We start from the raw sequence: 20,967 nt of genomic DNA, 5'->3' as shown, positions 1-20,967 counted from the left end.
TCTGCCCTTTCTTAAATAGTTCCTCTGTATTCCAAGACCAGTCCAACCTGTCATTAATGTGGAACCCCAAGTACTTTTAGGAGTGGTCCACCTCTACCTCCACACCTTGAATACTGACTGGACATAGAAGGTTCCTTTGGTGCAGCAAAAGTCAATAGCCAGTTCTTTCGTTTTGCTGATGTCAAGAGGCAGACAATTGTCTTTGCAATAAGAAACAATTTTTTTTTTCTACCCAACTCCTATACTTTGTCCCTTCCCCTTTACCAATACACCCCATAAGTAAAGAATCATCTGAGAATTTCTTCAAGTGGCATGACTTGGCATTAAATTTGTAGTGGGAGGTGTACAGAGTGAAGAGAAAAGGACACAGGACTGTTCCTAACTGCAGTCTGCCTGACAGAGTCCTGACACCATAGGCTTATCCACCTGCATATCTCCGTAACAGGGATGGCTGTATGGTATTGATAGCAGAAATAAACAATCCTCACAGTGATTCCAGCTTTGTACATACGAGAATAAGCCTTGTTGAGCAGATAAACTGCATCCTACACTCCAATCTTTGTCCAATAGGCAAACTGCAGTGGATCCAGGAGGTTTACAATAAGAGAACTCATAATCCAGGATCAGTCTCTCAGAGGTATTCATGATATGAGACACAAGTGCCACTGGTTTGTAGTCATTAGGTGAAGAGGCGCTTGCCTTCTTTGGAACTGGAACAATGCAGGAGGTTTTCCACTGCAGTGTCACTTTCTGAAGCCTTAGGGACAAACTGAATAGGTGACATCTCGTCCCACAGCTTTTCCTGTTCTTTATGGACAGCCTACACTGATTGTCAGAGTTGGTACTTGTCACTGACCATTCGAGGTGATGTTGTTGGAGTTGTTACTGTAGTAGATGGTGTGGGGAGACTGTTCATTGGAAGGAGGCAGTGGGTAGGAAAATCTGTTACAAAAAATGGTTCAGGCCGTTAGCTTTGTCCACATTCCCTTCTAGCACCTGAGCTCTGGAATGCTCGAGTCTCGCAATTATATCCAGTTCATTCCATTCATCCTTCATGCTTTTCTGAGCGAATTTGTTTTCTACTTTAGTTTCGTAAACTTCTATACTTTCACTCAGCTTTTTCTTTAACACACGTTGTACATCCTTCAGAGTCTCTGTCATCGGATCTCAATGGTCTCTCTTTCTCATTCAGAAGACCTTTTAACTCCTTAGTAATCCAGGATGGTTGTTTGGAAAACAAAATAGAAGCATTACAACATATCGTGTATGGAGTATCACAATGCAGAAGTTAGTGCAGGGTAAAAAAGTAGCATTCTTTTACATTCAAATGTTAGCATTTGTATTTGAATAAGCAAGCTTCAAATTATATCTGAATAGTGATATTGGATGTGACCGCAAACAAAACACAATTTTGAACACTTAAGCACCATCTATCTATGCATTCAAAAAACTAAGATGAACACACCCAAATATTAATACTTCTAATAGATTGATAAGAATAGGCCAAGTCAAGCCCAACTAGGAATGGAAAAAGAGAGAGCCAAAAATCCACTTAATAAAGACACCATCCATTCTTATCCATCTGGTCAAACAGCACCCCAAGGCAGCTACAACAATGCAACAACCACATAAACATGAAAATAACACTGGCAAAACATGTTTTTCAAGCATTGGCACAGTCACTGATGACACATCCACTATAAATAGGTCACAAAGGAAATCCTTTATGTAATGGTAGGGATACGGAGTGCTCCCACTTTAACATGTAATCAAATATTATTGTAAATAAAAACTAATATGGACCACCTTACCCATAACACAAATGAGACAATGCCAAAATAAAATCATAGTTCACATCCCTGGGTAAAGGAATTATGTTCATAGTACACATGCCGAGGTAAAGGAATTATTATGCGTTTTAACGTAAAATGATATGCTAAGTGAATTCCCAACTCATTTGATAAGGATTGTTTATAAAAGAAATTCGGTCTAAATCAGCTGTAGACTTATCTGGAAGCTACGATGAAAAATACAAAGAGTACTGGAGTAATACAGGCTTCCAGCAAATAAGACTCCAACTCCCCTCAAAAGGGCCATTTGAGAAATTTGAGGATGGGTATTCTCTGAAAATCGACCACTTACTGTATATTACAATGAAAAATAAAGCTAAAATCAAATTGAACCAATATGTGGTTAAAATATTTTTGGAACTCACATTCTTCTAATTTAGAACTGAATTATGTTTACATCATTTACTTTACCATTCTAACAGGAGGCGAGTACATTGATCTTTTTGTATAAACTGTTGAACTGACATTACTAGAATCAACTAATTTGCTTAAGGTTTAACACTAGAATTTGTTTTTTTGCTTTATTTGATATGGCTATTGCAAAATAATTTCTTGTATATTCCACAAAGATTAAATCAAAGGAAGCATTACTTCACAGTAAGAACCAAGAAGTGTGCCATTTGAACAGAGAACGAAGACCATCCAAAACTGCTGCAGTTACAAGAGTCTAGGCTATATAATGTATGCAGTACTTCTGCTTATACCACTTCTTATGAAATGACACTTTGATTATACTGAGAACTGTATGCCTTAACTGCTATTCTACCAGATTCAGATACTGATTCAGATTTTTTCTTTATCCCTTTAAAAACATTCTACACTAACCTCCTGCATAACCAGATGCACATAAGTTTTATATTGTACATCAAAGTGTGTTTTTGCTCCCAAACCATAACTTATCACCTATGGAGGAGGAGCTTTATATTTGTCAAAAAATTTAATCTCTCGCTTTTGATGGACCTCGACATTTTAGGGTCCCCTGATACCAAAAACACCGACATCTCAATGATGTGTGTGTGTGTGTGTCAGTTTCTTGAGGATGGTCTAGAACTGAAACGGCTAGACAGAAAAATACCAAACTCCAAATTTAAGCCAGTTATGAAATGACAATGTGACAATTAGTTTTTGAGCTAAATCTTGCAAGAGAAAGAGGAACATTAGTGGAACCTTCAAATACTGTAATTCTGCAATTATTATGATTTATTTTTCGTCAATTGCTATCTTAATGACCTATTATATGATCAGAAAGATCAGCATCAGACCGGCAAATACAGAGTGGTCCAGATCTAATTATGCAGATCCAGATCGTCTAGATGATTTTGATTTATGCTAGGACAATTCCAGTTCGGTGCAAAGACGATTCTTCATGTCGTAAGTTTGTACATTTCTCAATGTTCCAGGATTTTTCGGGTAATTTTCTATGTAATAAAATTAAGTTATAGCGTAATGAAAATTGCATAATTAGATACGGACCACCCTATAGCTACTGAATTATAATAGAATAGTTCAGGCAATGCTCATGTCTGAATTTTTATAATTAAAAACTATAGACCACAAGTGTTAACACAAGTGTCTTTGCCCCAGACATCATGGAGGGCACTGTGCATACCGCCATGGGTTATGGGCTAACAGAGTACCGCAAGGGGACTTGGTACACTGTCCTGGTAGATGCACTTCCTCCATGGTAATTTTGAACACTGGCATCTACCAATCCATATGTGCTGGGGCCTGCCAGTCAGAAACTCCAAGACTCAATTGTACAGAAAGGCACCAAGACCCGGGCCAAGGAGCTTGGTGATCAGTCTTGATGGGATTACAATATTGAAGGCAGGACTGTAATCTACAAATAACAGTCTGACATAAGAGCTCATCTCAAATTCCAAGGTGCTGTGCATTGCAAGGCCTACAGTGTTTTTTGTATATCTGTTGCGTTTATAAGCAAACAGCAGGAAGTTCAAGGTGTCTGGAATAATGCTATTGATTTGTCCCAGCACCAGTTTCTCAAAGTACTTCATTTTCTTGGGCACTGGAAGGATAGTTTAATGTTTCAAGCATGTTGGTACTTTTGCTTCACTCTGGAAAAGATTAAATATGCCCTGAAAAACATCTAACTGTTCACTGCACATTCTTAAAGTTTGTCCACTAATTTGACCAGGTCCAGCGGCCTTTCCAACATTGATTTTTCCAAAAACTTTCGGAACATCTTCTGCAGTGACCTAGGGCTGAAAGTGCGGCGTCCCTATGGGAATTGGCGCAACTCTGGATGGATAGAATAATTAAAACTTCTAACACAAAGATTTTTCAGTGTACCTTAAAAGGTTTTAGAGAATCAGCATTCTAAGCTTACAGCCGGTTTTACATTTATTACAGACACTTATCGCGCAGCAATTGGATACTTGGGGAAATAAAACAGATGGACAGGAACTAGGGGCTGGTACATTAGACAGACGCAGTAAATTTGCAATAAATAAGGCTGCAATAAATTTGTTCCATCCATCCCAGCAAGCATCATGCACAAGGCAGAAACACTCCTGCACCACCATACCCCACATGTTTAATACATTTCATCATTAAAAAATGTATATCAAGTGTACAAAATGGTATTCTAAAATTGTAAAACTGTAATATCATCAATGTAATGTACTTTGCGTGGGAATCACTGCCTGTGTGCTCTCGTCGGTATAAGATTGCCTGTTCAAGAAGCACTTAATTAATGACTGGGTCAGGACTATAAAAAAAAAACCAAACACCACATACACCACATTTGCCAATTTCATATGTGCACAAATGGTATTCTGTGTGTCATTTTTTCCCCCCAAAATTATCTTAATGGCTATGAAGAATAAATAATAAAACAAAGACTGAAGTTGCTAGTAAGGTTTTCTTACGGTTGCCAGATGTAGTCTATGTGAAGCATGCTTTCCATGAACCTGTGTGGGGTTTTCCTAATCTTCTCATATCTTTATTGCAAAATAAGTTAACTGGAAAGTACATATGGTCTTCATGTTGGTGTATATAATAACATTAGCAGGGTCTCTAATATTTTCACTGCTGCATAATCTCGCATCAGTAACGTGTGGCAGTCTGTCATTACAACATGAAAAATTTGTGATGGATAGGAAATATTTAAAAAAAAAAAAAAAACACCAACAACTGTCTTAAACAAAGTACTTCCAATGATATATTCAAAAGCCTCAATGTAATAAATATTCTAATGCTCAGACAAAAGCAGGATGGCCAAGGCAGTAACAGTTATGCTAATACAAGCAGTTTAAAGTTCAAGCGAGCATTCCATCTGCTGAATAAGGCTAAGGATTGGCTCCAGCAGACCCCCTCGTGACCCTGTGTTCGGATTCAGCGGGTTGGAAAATGGATGGATGGACGGACGAACTATCTGCCCTTGGTATGAAAAGGAGAAGCCACATATCCCATTTTTGATCTCCTGGTGCACAGAACTATGTATTCTGTGCTATGTTTTGGTTTACTGTATGCACGTTTGATTGGTGCAACCCAGATATCACTTATTACAGTACAAACCTGTGACACTGTTTGCAGCGATTGCACTCAGGTATATTTCTCGTGAATCAAAAATATTGTGGGGATTTGTAATTTGTCACAAATGCTCAAAATCTGCCCTCCAAAGTTAAACTTGACGGTTTTAGTCTTTGCATCTCCACTCTTCCAAAACACTGAGAACTTTATCATACTATGGTCACTAGACTCTAATGATTCAGTCACCTCTACACCCTCAATTCTATACTATAATATCCAAATGTGTAGATGACAATCTGATTTTCAAATGTGAAAAGGAAATCAAGCCTAGTGACAGGAATAATTGAATAGATTATTTTTAAGTATGTATTAATTACTTCAAACCTACAAAATATTTCTTGCATGTCTTTTTTTTTTTACTAGTTTCTGAAGCCAAATAATGCAGCCACACACCTCCCCAGGGATGCAGTTTTTTGCAAAAATCACTCCCAAGAATATACCGTACTTCTTGTTTCACTGAAGACACATACCCCTCCACACCAAAATATTCTATTTGAACCAAACTCTTAAACACTTTTTTCTTTAAACTTCATGATCACAAAGGTTGGAGGCATAGCATTCAATGCTGTAATAATCAAAAAACCTTTTTAAGCATATAAAAAGATAGCTTTAATAAAATACCAAGGAAAAATCGAAGCATGGTATTGAGTAGAAAATAGTTTTATATATTACAACAGCTGGTATCTGGATGTTATGCTAACAGGCAGCATCCATAACTTGCACTGCAATAGAAAAGTATTGTTCCCAGCTCACTCAACCTGTACAGCAGCTGTTTGCTCATTACATTATAGTTTTCCTACAGTTTAAATGTCTATTTAAAATTCAGCATCTAGCAGAGCCCACACAGCTGCAAATCATAGGAATCACGATGGGGATGATTCTTAGCACTACTCTCCTTACAAACACACCCTTATCCCTTTGTATCTCTTAGGCTCATCAATGGGCTCCGCTTTATATGGATATCTGTTTATGCACGTGTCTAGCACCTGCACCCTCATACTTTCTTTGAGCAGACACAGTGACCTCAGAATCTGCATATTAAAGAATTCTACATTTTTCAAATACATTAACAGAAAAGTATTAACCTAACAAAAACAATATAAAATGCATTAGCAGAGTAAATATTAAATATCATAAATGAGCATGCATAACATATATAAATTCCTTTAACATTAATTCAAAAATAACTACTGCAATTAAAGTAATATATCTAGAAACAGAAATTAAGACCCAAACAGTTTATCATCATACCCTGTGCATTCTGGGTTCAGTTGAGGCATGCGCAAGTGACAATGAGTATACAAAATCAAAAAAAAAAAAAAAAAAACTTGGATGGTCTATATTTGTGTAGGAATGTAATAAGTATTGAACAACTGTAGTTGTGTTGCGCAGAGCAGAAGTAATGAGGACTAGAACTCTTGTTTACACATGGAATGGGAGGAGGATGATTTCCTCATTATATCCAACTCTGAATGTGTGTATCTGATAAGCCAAGCACCATCCGTAGCAAAACACCTAGAATGACATTTCAAAATGACACACAAGACCAAAGAAAGATTTCCCAGCCAAAAATGAGCTACAAAGAAGACAGACCCAAGAACTTAAAACTGAATTAATGGCACAACAGTCTAGTTTTACATACCATAACAGACGGAAAGCAGTGACAATGACAAGATACAGCACAAGTCAGGTTAACGCAAAACAGAAAGAGACATTTAAACACAGAGAGATGTTGGATGAGGCATTTATGTAGGCTACATGGCTAGGATTCTGAGATTAAGAATAAAAAAAAAATAAATACAAATAAAAAAAATTGTGGCTATCAAGAAAATCCATTTATCAAGAAATACGGTGACACTGATGTAAGGAAATTGCAAGACAACCCAAGGATCAACTAAGAATAGATTCTGAGAGTTCAAGTGTTCCTCTCTTCATACTGATTTGGTAGATGTAACCCCATTGCTTTATTTACACATGAATAATGTTGGAGGATATGAGTGCCAAAGTGGAGATGCATGCTGTTTTACCATTGAAAAGGCATACATGTGTGACAAGATCCACCTGTCCATTTGTAAACTTGTCTCCATTACCACTGATGGTGCCCCCACAATGGTAGTCTGAGACAACTGTTCTATTGCCTTGTATAAATGACAGTTCTTTCCTGGGCTTTATTCGTTATCATTGCATTATCTATCAACAAGCTTTGTGCGGCAAGGTTTTGAAAATGAAAGATGTTGTGGATTTTGCAATTAAAACTGCAGTGTCTATTCAGACAAGAAGCCTACCAAAATGGCTATTTCATGTACACATAGAGGATACTGATGCAGAACTAGTTACTGTATCATAATATGGGATGGCTGGGCAAAGGTTTATTTATTTAAAACAAAAAAAAAAAAAAACACACCACATGTAATGGAAAAGTTACAACTACCTTCAGGAAATCAGCAATGTCAAAACATATTATACTTTCTAAATATTCATTCAGAACTTGAATATTGGGGCATAGCAGCAGCTAAGCTGGACAGTGAGTGTTACATTGAGCAAGTCCAGAGCATCTCAGAGTCTGACAGATGCTTTACCAACTTTGCACCACCCGAGTTAGTCACCATGTACAAGTGTTTCCTGTTTGATACAAATATCGATGTAAACGGCATTGCCTCTAAAATTTGAGTACTTTTTTCTCCTGGACACAACAGCAGTGGAGAATAAAATCTTTACCCATCAGAATGACATTCAGATGAAATCCAGGGCATCGACTACCATGAAGGTTGAATTCTTTGGGACAAGTATCCTAACATAAGCAGAAGCGATTTCTGCCTGTCAGCCATCTTTTCTCCAACATGAAAACAATAAAAGCCAAATTTCAATCCACTATGATAGATGACCACTTATCAACCTGCCAGAGACTTTCAACCAGCTCCTATACATCCCTATTATGAAAAATCAGTAGCCTCTTACCATTGCTAAACATACCATTAAAGATAGGAAATGAATTGATCTCCCAATTGTTCAAATTAGAAAGTGTATCAACTAATTATCAGTAGCTTTTATGCAAGTCTGCATTCTAGGGTTGAAGGTGGCAAAATTACATTTTGGGTATGAAAATGTTGGGCACCCCTGCACTAAACAATGTCTCCAAGTTTCTTCAAGAACTTTGAAATACTTCAATAGCAGCAGTAGAAATATTTAAATTAAAATTTATAGCAATCATTAACTCAAGTGTGAATTTCATGATAACACTAGGGGGTTCTGCCCCCTGCTCGCCCACCCCAGGGTTTGGTTTACTTGATATACAATTTAAAGAGATTGGTTTTTTTCATGGGAATTGTTACATATGCATTATTTTCACTTTTACTTTAAAACTTTTGTAAAAATAATACTTGTCCTTTATTTCCGGCCCTGGGCGTGGTTAAATCTTTCTCACAGTCACAGAATGTATAACGCTGCTCGTGTTGTGAAGGGGGTGTGGCTGAACGCACACTAAAGAGATGCCGTCAGATTATCTGCTGTCTTTCAGCTGCTGGCAAGCTGCACGTTCTTTTTGTTGCACTACACGTCGATCATTTAAAAGCCTGTACAGCACCTGTCCTTTTGCCACTACGTGTCTCTGCCACTTGCGTTGTGAAGGGGAGGGCTGAACGCACACTAAGGAGTTGCAGTCAGATCATCTGCTGGCTTGTTGCTGCTGGTGAGCTGCGTTTTCTGCTTGTCGCATTTTGCGTTGATCATTTCTTAGCCTGTACAGCAACTGTTCTTTTGGCCACTTCGCATCTCTGCCGCTCATGTTGTCAGATCATCTGCTGACTTCCTGTTGCTGCTGCTGCTGCTGGCAAGCTGTGTGTTCTGCTTGTCATTGTTTTAAGAGCTGGGAGCACATGAGGTCTGTCTGCCAAAAGCATTCCACAAGACTGTGAACTTGTTTTAAATGTTGTCTCACTACCTTGTTTTGCGGGACGTCAAATTGTCTTCCAAGAAGATCACGTCTCGTCTCCCAAGTCTTCTCCCCAGGATTTTTTTTTTAAATAATAGAGAGATAATTAACAAATTAATCATGTTATGATGTATGCTTTTGTAAAAACTGTCTTGGGAAAACAATGACCGCATATACTCAAGTACAAGTCAGGTCTTGAAACCGGAAAAATCGATCATAAAACTCAGACCCCAACTTGTACGCCTGTTCAAAAATACACTTTTTTTTTTTTATATAAAAAACATCTTCTTGCTTCCCCCAATCTCACACCAGTTTCTTAGACGTATCGAATTTTGTTGCAGCAGCGCAGTTAACAATTTCTTTCACCACTTCAACACCTTTTAATTTAAAACCAGCTTCATATTTTCTTCTGATTGAATGTTCCATCGTAGATAAGGGATGCTCTTATGATTAAGGCATATGAGGATGTGAGGAGAAAAAAAAAAAAAAACCAGTGCAAACGTCGCTTCAGAATTGTTTGGGTATTACCGTATGGTCACATAGGCACAATATATAGAAAAAAAGGGCAGTGTGCTCCATGGTTACTTTCTTAGGTGGGCGTTAGCATATCATAATCTCTTGGATCAATAGCGTGAATTTTCTGCATTCAACTTATATGACCGACATTATAAAATACCAGAAATTACACGGTAAAATCAAGCCTCCATTTATCTGCGGGAGAACTTAAACACCGGTACATACGGTAGGTTGCATCATAGCAAGAATTAAAAATAAATGAATTAAAAGATTCCATATGAATCCCCCACCACCAACTTTTTTCACCGGCTAAAACATAAGGCTCCTTTGATGCCTAACAAAAACTGAAGATCACAAAATGAAAAATGATTGAAAGATGCATGAAAACAAACTGCCAATAGCATTAGGTATTGCAAGCATTGAAAAACCATTAAAATGAGCCTTTACCTGCACAGTCAGAAGCAGGAAACACTAACCATTTACAATCAATTCATTATCAGACTCTTAATAGTTCAGGTGTGCAGGCAGGGCAGCATTCTATACATAGAGCCCTTGTTGATAATACTCTGCAATAGCCTACACATCCAAATTAGACCAATTTAAATGTAATCATTAGATTAAATTAAAAGAGGGTAATTATCTAGATGGTATAAAATTAGAGTATATTAAATGAAAAACTATTACAAGTGATATAAGTATGTATTAGTCTAATAATACAATGACAAACACAAAACTAATTCAAGGCATTTTAGCACTTCTCTCAACATTTAGAGGCACATTAGCACCTGCGCCTCCCACACTGTAGGAGATCGTGCTACTACTTAACAGGCACAAAATCCCATGTCCAAATCTTGCACTGGCTTGCCGAGTGAATAATATCCTTGTCCGCATGCATTTTTCTCTAAGTACGTTTTCCCTCATATGTCCCCCAAGATGTTCATGTTAGGTTAACAGGTGACTCTAAATTGATCTCCGAGAGTGCTAGTGTGTTCTTCTATGGCAGTGAAGTGCCTAAGAGGTGGCACACATAGAACAGAAGCATGCGGTCTACAGCATGTGGGAGTAGGTGATAACAATTCACATGTATAAGTGTGGCAAACTTGAGAGGGTGGGTGTTCAAAATTATAATAAATAAAAAAAAAAAAATCCAACACTAGACCAATCACTCACTTCCACTGACAAAATGTAATATAAAAATTATCTAATACATTTATGCCTTTTTCAATTGTTTTAATTTTTTACATATTCTTTCCCAAATGAAAAGCAAAAGGTGTGATCTATGTAATATAGAGTAAAGAGTGGTAGATACCAAATACTTTTGTCAGTTTCAACTTTCTATTTTTAAATAGTGGATGGGTATCGGTACTTTGGGCATTGTGCACATTTTGCTCTAATTCAAAGTATGAGTGCCTCAAGAATGTTTGTTCATAATTAGTTGTTAAGTGAAATACCACTGCCTCAACTCATTTAAAAGATGAGTTACACAGCTTTCAGTACTGAACTTGAACATTACACAAGAAAGGCTTTAGATACAAGTGGTCATTAAAAACAATGTTTCTGCTTGTGACTTAAGAAATGACTTATACGCATATTTGGGGAGTATTTTAAAAATACTCTTTATGCTGGTACCAACATTTCTAATCAATAACTAGATTTTAAACAGCATCCTTCTATTCTGAAATACCATGCCAACAAACTTCACAAATAAACAAATAGCTAAACTTTTAAAAAGATTTTACAGAGTTGTCGAGTAAACCAGAGACTAGAATTAAACAATTTCGGCATTGAAGTGCTTCACATCATCTGCCAGTTTAGAGCTATGCAGACATTCCTGTTCCCTTAAAAGTTTAAGACAAAAGCCTAAAATGTGCAAATACATTTAAACCTGCCTCCTCCAAATTTTTTACATTGTTAAATTTAGTATTAAGGTGTAAACCAATGTTTTCCTTCCTGTAAAAAGCCACTGCTGTATTGACACTTCATAAGATGTGATAAAAACTGAACTGTTACCCTACAGTATTGTAGATCTATAGGGTTATTGTCAAGTGTACAGAGTACAGTGAATTTTTTACTTCCATTTGCTAATCGACATGCCATGGAATATGAAAAACATCACAACACGTATACACATTTTGGACAGCAAATGTAATCATATTGCTAGCACTGTAGCACTTCTACTATAACCAAACTTTATTTTTTGTTATGGCAGTTAATAATCATCATACAAAAAGACCTATCAAGACCAAACTTACATTTGGAATGTTGGAGCTAAAAAATAAATAAATAAATAAATAAATAAATAAATAAATAAACAAACAAACAAACATATAGAAAAGGGAAGAGATATTGGGACTGACAAAACACTAAAAGTGATCAAAAGCATAAAAAATTTCAACTTCTTCAATCCAAGGCAACAGCAGGCTCGATGTAGTACAGGGGTAAAATGAAGACTATGTTCTATTAGCAGACAAGAGATTCACAATTATCTGCCAAAAACATCATGTTATGAGTCAAGACTAGTGGCAACTTGAATCTCTTGACCCAATTCTGGCATACTACTACATTTTTAAAGAACATCAATTGTTTGAAATTCACAACACATGTAATTACAAAACATGAATAGGGAGATTAAAACACTCCAACAAATGTGCATTAGCCATTAAGATGATCTGAGAAATTATATCTGGTGCTTTCACAATGTCACAAAGGAGGTAACACAGGGGGCTGGAGGTGTCCATGTGAAGACAGTACACTGTCTCTCTAACCAGGTTTTTTCCAGTGTTATTTGATATTCTAATCAACAACATAACTGTATTTCTCTTACAAACTGAGCAACTTGCATTGCTAATACAACTAGAATATGGTTTACACTGCAGAGGAATACTTTTATTGTGAAAAGGCTATTAGAACATTTCTTCAGTTCTCTTAATCTTATTTATTACCATTAAAACAGCTGTTCAGGGTGCAATATCAGAAATGCTGACTTTTTGTGAGTAAATTAGCTGTAAATGCTTCTTCCAATGTACAGCATAAAATTACAGAAGAAACTGAAGATGACCATGTCTAAGACTGAAACAGCAAAGTGATGATAGCGAAGATGTGTGGCAGGTTCATGGTGGCTTTCCAAAATTTGGATGGCAAGTTTAAACAACATTCTTCTAAAATAAATACACATGGATCTGGATGGACAGATGACAGCCAATAACGCAACCTGATTGATAGAGATGAAACAGAAACATGCCTTCAGGAAAGCGTTCTGCAAGGCTGAATCTAATCTTATTAAAAAAAAAAAAACACACCACCTTTTCCCTCTACCGATTGCCATTTCTTGAATCTTTATATTGCACTTAGCACTTGTTAAAGCAGTATAAGTTTACCTCACTGAAAACTTGGTGACCGGAAACAATGGGTTATATTCCTCTCATCAACACCCATTGCCTGTGGTTTGATTGTAGGAATTCAACAGGGAAATCTGCTGCCTACGTCTTCTGACACAAATGAGTTCAGTTTGGTTAAGTAAGACGAATTTTAAATAGATACAGTTTACATTTGGCTGCCGTCTATGGGGGGGGGGTCAATTTTACCACACACGCTAAAGTCAGTGACTGTTTTTGAATAATATGTTTTTATAAATGTATGCAACGCGTTTAAAAAGTGGACAGCATATGCTAGTTGTAATGACCACGATAAACAGTACATATATCGGGCGGATTAGAGGGCAGCGGTTGCTACACTACAAACCAACGTGCAGCCCGTGGTAAAATTCTCACGCTCAGAAAATGCACGCTGAACCCTCTCCTCTGTAAGCCAAGCAAAACTTTCAAGGGGTGACACATTTGTGTTTAAAAAAAAAATCATTCTACGAAAGCACATGGAGTGGGAAAAAAAACTCCAGATCAAGAGTATAAAATAAGTAATACTGAAAGTGCCAAAACAAACAAAACTTGGGGGGTGCTTTATCTGAACATGAACAGAAATTTAACAATTGCTTGCGCTTAAAAAAAACAAATTGGGCACAAGTATAAATCAATTTTAACTTTTTTTAATGCTTTCAAACAAAACCGCGATTTAAGCTTGGTACGTACAATATCTGATATTACTGATATTAAGATATTCTACACATATTAAGAATTATGTATCAATTTTAAATACAAATATATTACTTCAAAAAGTTTGATCCTCATGATTTCACTTTAAATTGTTTAATCACCATCGAGAAAATCTCGTTCACAACACAAACGGAACAAGCAACACCACGTGGTACAGCAGAGGGGCTATTATCAAAACAAAAGACAATGCGTTACAAATAACAATAAGACGCCGGGCGAGAAGCAAATCTCGCAGGCATGGGCAAATAATGGACTCACCTCAATTTCAAAGTCCGGCAGGCCGAAAGCGGTCCTGAACATTGAGCAAAAGTGGGCTATGGCGGGGACTTCCCACCAAGAACGAATTTCTTCCACAGAAACTAAACATTCCTGGGACATTTTCCCCCAAAAACAAAGTTGAAAGGGCACACGTAATTTCTTACATTAGAATGCCTGACCCGTGTTACTCCGCGAATGGAATAAAAAGGTGTTTGAGTATACCGTTCAACGTTTACGTACTGCGGAATATCGTAGTTAGAAGTTAAAACTGCTCTAGCTCAGTCTTAAACCACAGCTACCTAAAGAGTACAATCAACTTCAATTAAGATTTCACAAGTAGTGAACAGATGGAGGAGCCAACCATCTCGCACGCGAGGTGGGCACATACACCATCAAAATTCGAGAAATGAGTTCCCGCTCTACGCTGGCCTGTACTGTTCAAGATTATTTTATGAAAGAAATATCATTTATTTAATTAGCTGAGATGTAGAAATAACGAAAATGGCACGACAAGGGGCACTCTCCGTTAAACGGTAAATTCTTACACCCCTATTTCAAAAATGGGATGAGTCCCATTTAAAGGGAAAGCTTGGGAACATCCCTGGATGCCTGAAAAAAAAAACGTGTGCTGCTCTCCGATGGGTATTTGAATGGTACCCTGCGGCGGTGCGGGATCATTCTTTCGTAGCAAAGAGCATCTGCTATTCTACCGATAAAAGCGAATTACTGGCGCTGGTACAGCAGTCTACGCATGCTCGTGTTATGTATATAAAGTCGGTATTTCACTGAAAGTTTGCTTCCGTAGTGGACTGTTATAGTTAGTTTGTGTTTACTTTCGAAAGAAGTAACCTTCTTGATAATGGGAAAATTAGGACCGAGTTAAAGATTATATACCTAAACGCTGTTTAAAAATCAAGAGGATTTTGTTGTTTAATTTACCAGATCAGATGTTCAGCATTATAAAATTTGAAAGTTGAGTATAAAGTTTAAACAAGATATAAGTGCTTTTAAAACTCTCATTCAGTATTAATTCTGAGCAGTCAACACTTTTCACTGTTTATGTTCAATAGATATGATACCTGTTAAAAACTGGTAGCCTTTACTACATGTGCTTTGCTTTAACAAGCTATGCAATGCCAGGATACAGTTAGAAAGACAAAATTATGTTTGTCTATAGGATCCCTGTGCACAGGCTCCAGTTTTCTTTTAAATGCAAACACATTCCATCACCCTCTGTCACTATACAGCCTCTCCTTTTGTTTCTCCGCCCCACCGTAACCTTAACCGCCCATTTACTTTGACCTTTCCCGATAACTAGTGGTGTGGTTGCTAAGCAGTACTGTCATTTATTTTTAACATACCATTCTCAGACCCACTTAATGCATTTCAGGGTCATGGGGGTTGGGATGGAGCTGGGGCCTATCTGGACAACACTAGGATCAAGGCAGGAATAACCCATCACATGGTCCACTCAGGTACATAGCCACAAAGGTGCCACTCTGCCAGTCAACATGACACATATTAAAAAAATGTTTAGGAATTAGGGTGGCTTACTTGTTATAACCAAAGATGTGGGTTCACTTCCTAGTCCAATCATGGTCTGTATGCTATTCTCTTTCTCTTGTGTCTGTCTAGGGATTTCCTGGGCATTTTGGTAAAATGGCATCTTTTAAATTGATATGATGAGCGTATGCACAAGAATGCTGTGCAAAGAAGTAATTCCCTGTTTTGGCAGTTAGGGATCACCACATATGATCATCGTTTTCCATATCTTCCTGTCCTCTGCATATTGCTCCATTACACCCACCACCTGCATGTCCTCTCTCACCACATCCATACACCTCTTCTTAGTTCTTTCTCTTTTCCTCTTATTTGACAGCTCCAACCATAACATTCTTTTCCTAATGTATTTAACATCTGTGCCCTCACCTATGGTCATGAGCTTTGGGTAATGACCAAAAGAATGAGATCGTGGGTACAAGTGGACAAAATGAACTTTCTCTGCAGGTGGCTGGGCTCTCCCTTAGAGATAGGGTGAGAAGTGAAAACATCTGCGAGATGCTTGGAATGGAGCTGCTGACCACATCAAGAGGAGCCAATTGAGGTGGTTTGGGCATCTGATATGGATGTCTTCTAGAAGTATCCCTGTGGATGTTTTACTGGCATAACCAGCTGAGAGGAGACCCCAGGGAAGACACAGAACTCACTGGGAAGATTATATCTCCCATATGGCCTGGGAACACCTTGGGATCCCATATTATAAGTTGGCAAGTGTCTGGGGAAGATGACTTATGGGCCTCACTGCTAAGACTGTTGTTCCCATGACCTGGCTTCAAATAAGCAGTGGGAAATGAATGATGAATGAAAACATCTATTTTTTATTTACCCCCTTTTTAAAATTTTAGAGTCTTTTTGTTTAAAGATTTTTTTCTAGTACAAGGTAGATCAAAAGAATAAAGTCCAGGAGCCTCATTTATAAAATCTTTCATGAATTCATGTGTGAAAATATCCACACAGCAAAACAACAGGAAACTACAAAGGCAAAAAAGAACAGATTTTAAAACACTGTGAAATATTCATATATGGAGCATGCAACCTCATATATATGCAGACACAAAGCTGCAGATCTTCTTTGGCTGGTAGAGTAGCCTTTTCCTCCTGACTAAACAAGACCTGAACACCTGCGAAAGGTGTCTGGTTGTGCTCCACAAAAGAGAGCACAAAATCATATGTGTCATCTCTCCTCTGCACTCTGGAGGTCCAGGAAAGGTGCAAAGAACCATTATCTGAGTGGGTAGCCACTATTACCTGACACATGTAATGACGCATTTGCCTTTGCAATTAGTACAGGCCATATGACACACTCGAGCTTCAGCCAGTTACCTAACCAACAAGCTAGCCACCACATACAGCACCATCTTGTTTGTCAAAGCCACTTCGCCTCTAAATAAATGAGTCACAGGTTTAGCCAGGCCATCAAAGCACAATTATTTGCCACATCTTGGATGACTTGTGCATTAATGGAATGTAACTGCTTATAGTTAATAAAGGCAGCTTCATTCTTGTTACGTGTCCTTATTGCTAATGTGCAATAACGTGTCCAATTACATTAGGATATCTGCTTCAAATTACCTTTTTTATTTGCAAAAAATAAAATTTCATGTATGTACATCCAAAACATACAAAAACTAGACATAATGCCTCGCTAGTTTGTTATTGGCTTCCAGCGCAGCAGGCATGAAGGAGTGAAGCTTGATGGATAAATTTCTGACCTGTCAGCCTGTTCCCTGAAAAGTAAGAATAGGTAGTAAATATCAGCTGATGAAAACCAAAACTTGTTGTCAGTGCAAATAAATTGCATTAGTCCCTTTAAAAGAGAATTAATATAGAGTCTGTACATCATATTCATCACTTTTGAGGTATAATATATTTGTCACATCAACACACATAATAAGGGCTCAGTGACATGAATTATTATACTTATTATAGCTGGTATGACTGTATTACCCAGCTTGATCAAGTGTGTTGTCATTTTCAAATTTCTCCTAAATGTTGCATATGCATGGGTCAGAGTTGCTGTAAATTTACATAAGTTTTCGTGTCAGATTTTCTTTTACAAATCCCAAAGATTGTGTGAGAAGTTGCATATGCACATTTTATAAATGAGTCCCCAGTGGCTTTCTATACCAACTGTTTTCTCTTATCACTGACATTGCCGATGTAAGCTCTACCCCCTAATAAGTGGAAATTGCTATAGTATACTTGTTTTTCTTTTTTTAACATTTCATTGTCTTTGATAAACCCTATTAAACCTCAGATTTCATGTTCCTGATACCTAATCAGCTAGGCCATAGAGAACAGGAATTTTTTTCCAGTGCTTGCTGACCAATCTTGTTTCTTTTGTGCCCAGGCTTGGGATTTTGCCAGGTTTTGAAGTTGAGTGAAAAAGAATAATATGAGTTTGGTAATGCTGCAGGACTAGGATTCCTTTGCATGACTAACCAAATAGTGTAATACTTTAGTCAGTTTTGCATACTTGTAAGTGCATGTTGGTATAATATTTACAAATTAGCTACATATCAATCTATCATTAAAGAAGATTGGAACCTGTGATATATTGACATGCTGACATGATCTTTTCAAGAGGAAGTGGCGAGAGTTTTGAGTTCTGAGGTGCGAGAGTTAATTAAAACACAAATTTTGTTCCTAAAAACTTTGTTTTCTGGTTGCTGCTAAGGAGCTGTGTGGGAATTTTTAAAGCTTTCATTTCCTTTAGAAGTGTGTTTTGCTTTTTTTTTCACACACAGGAAAAAGCAGCTGAGTCATAGCAACGGATATTTAAAAGTAACAGTGATTCCTTAGTGTGAAAAAAATCAAATATATAAAGAATAATTGGATTGAGCACCATATACCTCTCTTAAGTATAGTAGTGAGTGGGGGCACACGTTCATATGTAAGAAAGCATTAATTTTAAGTACAGGTAGGAGACTAACTTCAAAGTGGTTAGGAGAGGGGCTCCGCAGTACATAGCCAGGCATTTACTGAGAAAATACCAATCAGGTACAAGCGGCTGCAGAAACAGGTAAAAGAATGAGGAAATAACTAGCAGTGGATACTGTGACAGTAGGGGGCGTTGCAGCACCCCAAATGGAAAGCACAACCATACTAGACCAGTCCTGGGTTCAAATAATACGGGTTTATGAAATAAAATTCTTTACAATAATATTCTTTAGCAATATTCTTTTTCACCTCTCTGTCTGTTCCCCTGTCTTGTTCCTCCATTCCTCCCAGGTGAGTGATGCCTGTCTGCAACTTGCCTGGATGTGGCAGAGCAGCTGCTTTATATTGGACCCTGGAGTACTTTCAGTACCAGGGCATTGCCTGATGGATGTGCTTCTGTGCCAATCAGAAGTCTTGTAAAGTAAGGATCACCAATCCCACCAGCTCTCCCTGGCAGCTCCCAATTAACCCAACTGGGCTGGGCCACGGGACTCCCATTATGCCCTTCGGGTATCTGTGTGGGAATCCTGGTCTGGGTGTGCTGCCATCTAGCGTATCAGGAAAACCACTGTTCCAAATATAACTGAAGACTCTAAGGTTGTAGACCGGCATGAGGAGTCCCAACTGGCCAACTCAAAACCAGCTCCAAGAAAGAGAGAGGTAGTGATAGATAGGGAGCCAATCATTAAGGGAACTGAAGTGCATGTTTACTCCAAAGACAGAGACTCTAAAACTGTGTGTTGTCTTCCAGGTGCACAGGTGAGAGACTTTCCTTGAGATCCAGTTGTCAATGTCCATTTGGAACAAATGCCATATATATAAGGATAGTCTGTCAGTTCTGCACTACAAATTTAAAGAATTAAGTGCCAAGGTGAGAAGCAGAACTGACAAAGTAGTCTTCTCCTAAATTAGGTTTATGCCACTCACCAATCAAGATTGGATTGAGGAGATTAGAAGTTTTAATGCATGTCTCATATCTTGGTGTAGGGTAGAATGGTATAGGATTATGGAGCACTGAGGCTCCTTTTGGCACAGATGGGACCTGGAATGGAGTGACAAACAATGGTATAAAAACAAGTATGCATGGTAATGTGAATTTTAAAGTTTAAGTGCAAAAATAAAATTAGTAACACATACAAAATAGTTTGTCTTAATGTTAGAAATACAGTATCAAAAACAAAACAAACTGGTTGGTGTTATATGTAGCTGAGCATAATAATGAGATTATAGCAATAACAGAAACCTGGTTAAATAACAAAGATGGGGATAAGTATAACTGCGATGTACATCTTTTTTAAGGATAGACAAAGCAGAAAAAGCAAAGGGGGTGCTATTTATGTCACACTGAATTTAAATGCAAGTCTTCTTCAGTTGGATGATGACCTCCAACTTAGTGATAACATCTGGATTAATCTGGAAGACCTTATTCATCTGAAAGACCTTATTTTAGGGATGTGGTATAGACCCCCAATGCAGACAGTAACTTTAATGCACATCTTTTCAATAATATTAAAAAGGGAAGTTAACAGGAATATATTATACTCATGGTGGGCTTTAACTACCTATATATATTAACTGGAATATCCTTGCAAATAGCAGAGTATAAGAGCAGGGGTTGTTAGATATAATCAGTGACTGTTTTTAACACATCATGTTAAAGCACCAACATGGGGAGCCTGTTTAGATTTATTTTTAATTTTATTGATTTTATTGTAATCATTCCATACAAATAAATCAATTTTTACAAAAAATAGGATTGAAAACAAATCAACTCCCACCCCTGAGAGAGAGAGAGCATGGCCAACGCAATAAAACTTTTAAAGCTAGTAAAAATAAGTAAATTGATGAGTTTAATAAGTTGATGAAGATAAAAGGAGAAGAAAAAGAAATGGGAAGAGAATCTGCTTCCTCGGTGCTTTAAGAGCTTAATCTAAAATTTTATTGATTAGATCCTGCCAGGTTTTGAAAATGTTCTGCACAGATCCTCTAAGTGAGAATTTGATGTTTTCCAATTTCAAATAGTATAAAATATCAGATACCCACTGACTTAAAAGAGGAGAGTTAAGATTCTTCCAGTTTAGCAAGATAAGTCTGTGTGCCAATAGTGTAGTAAAGGCAATCACAGTTTGTTTGTCCTTCTCCACTTTAAGCCCATCTGGAAGAACACCAAACACAGCTGTTAATGGGTTAGGAGGGATTGTGACACCAAGGCTGTCTGAAAGGCACTTAAAAATTTTTGTCCAGAATGATG

At 37.5% G+C, this 20,967-nt stretch overlaps 1 protein-coding gene across 2 annotated transcripts in view; it reads right to left on the bottom strand.

The window, feature by feature from the left end:
- Positions 1-14,503, bottom strand: part of LOC120539622 (cat eye syndrome critical region protein 2 homolog) — a 219,492-nt gene extending 204,989 nt beyond the window's left edge. For both annotated transcript variants that reach the window (XM_039769902.1, XM_039769903.1), the window contains exon 1: positions 14,217-14,503. In XM_039769902.1, the coding sequence (XP_039625836.1) occupies positions 14,217-14,336 (120 nt within the window). In that variant the 5' untranslated portion in view covers positions 14,337-14,503. The remainder of the gene's footprint in view (positions 1-14,216) is intronic.
- Between the last annotated feature and the right edge of the window lie 6,464 nt (positions 14,504-20,967).

This window comes from Polypterus senegalus, chromosome 11 (assembly GCF_016835505.1).
Source record: "Polypterus senegalus isolate Bchr_013 chromosome 11, ASM1683550v1, whole genome shotgun sequence".
NCBI lineage: Eukaryota > Metazoa > Chordata > Cladistia > Polypteriformes > Polypteridae > Polypterus > Polypterus senegalus.
This window is presented reverse-complemented; position numbering and strand designations above follow the sequence as displayed.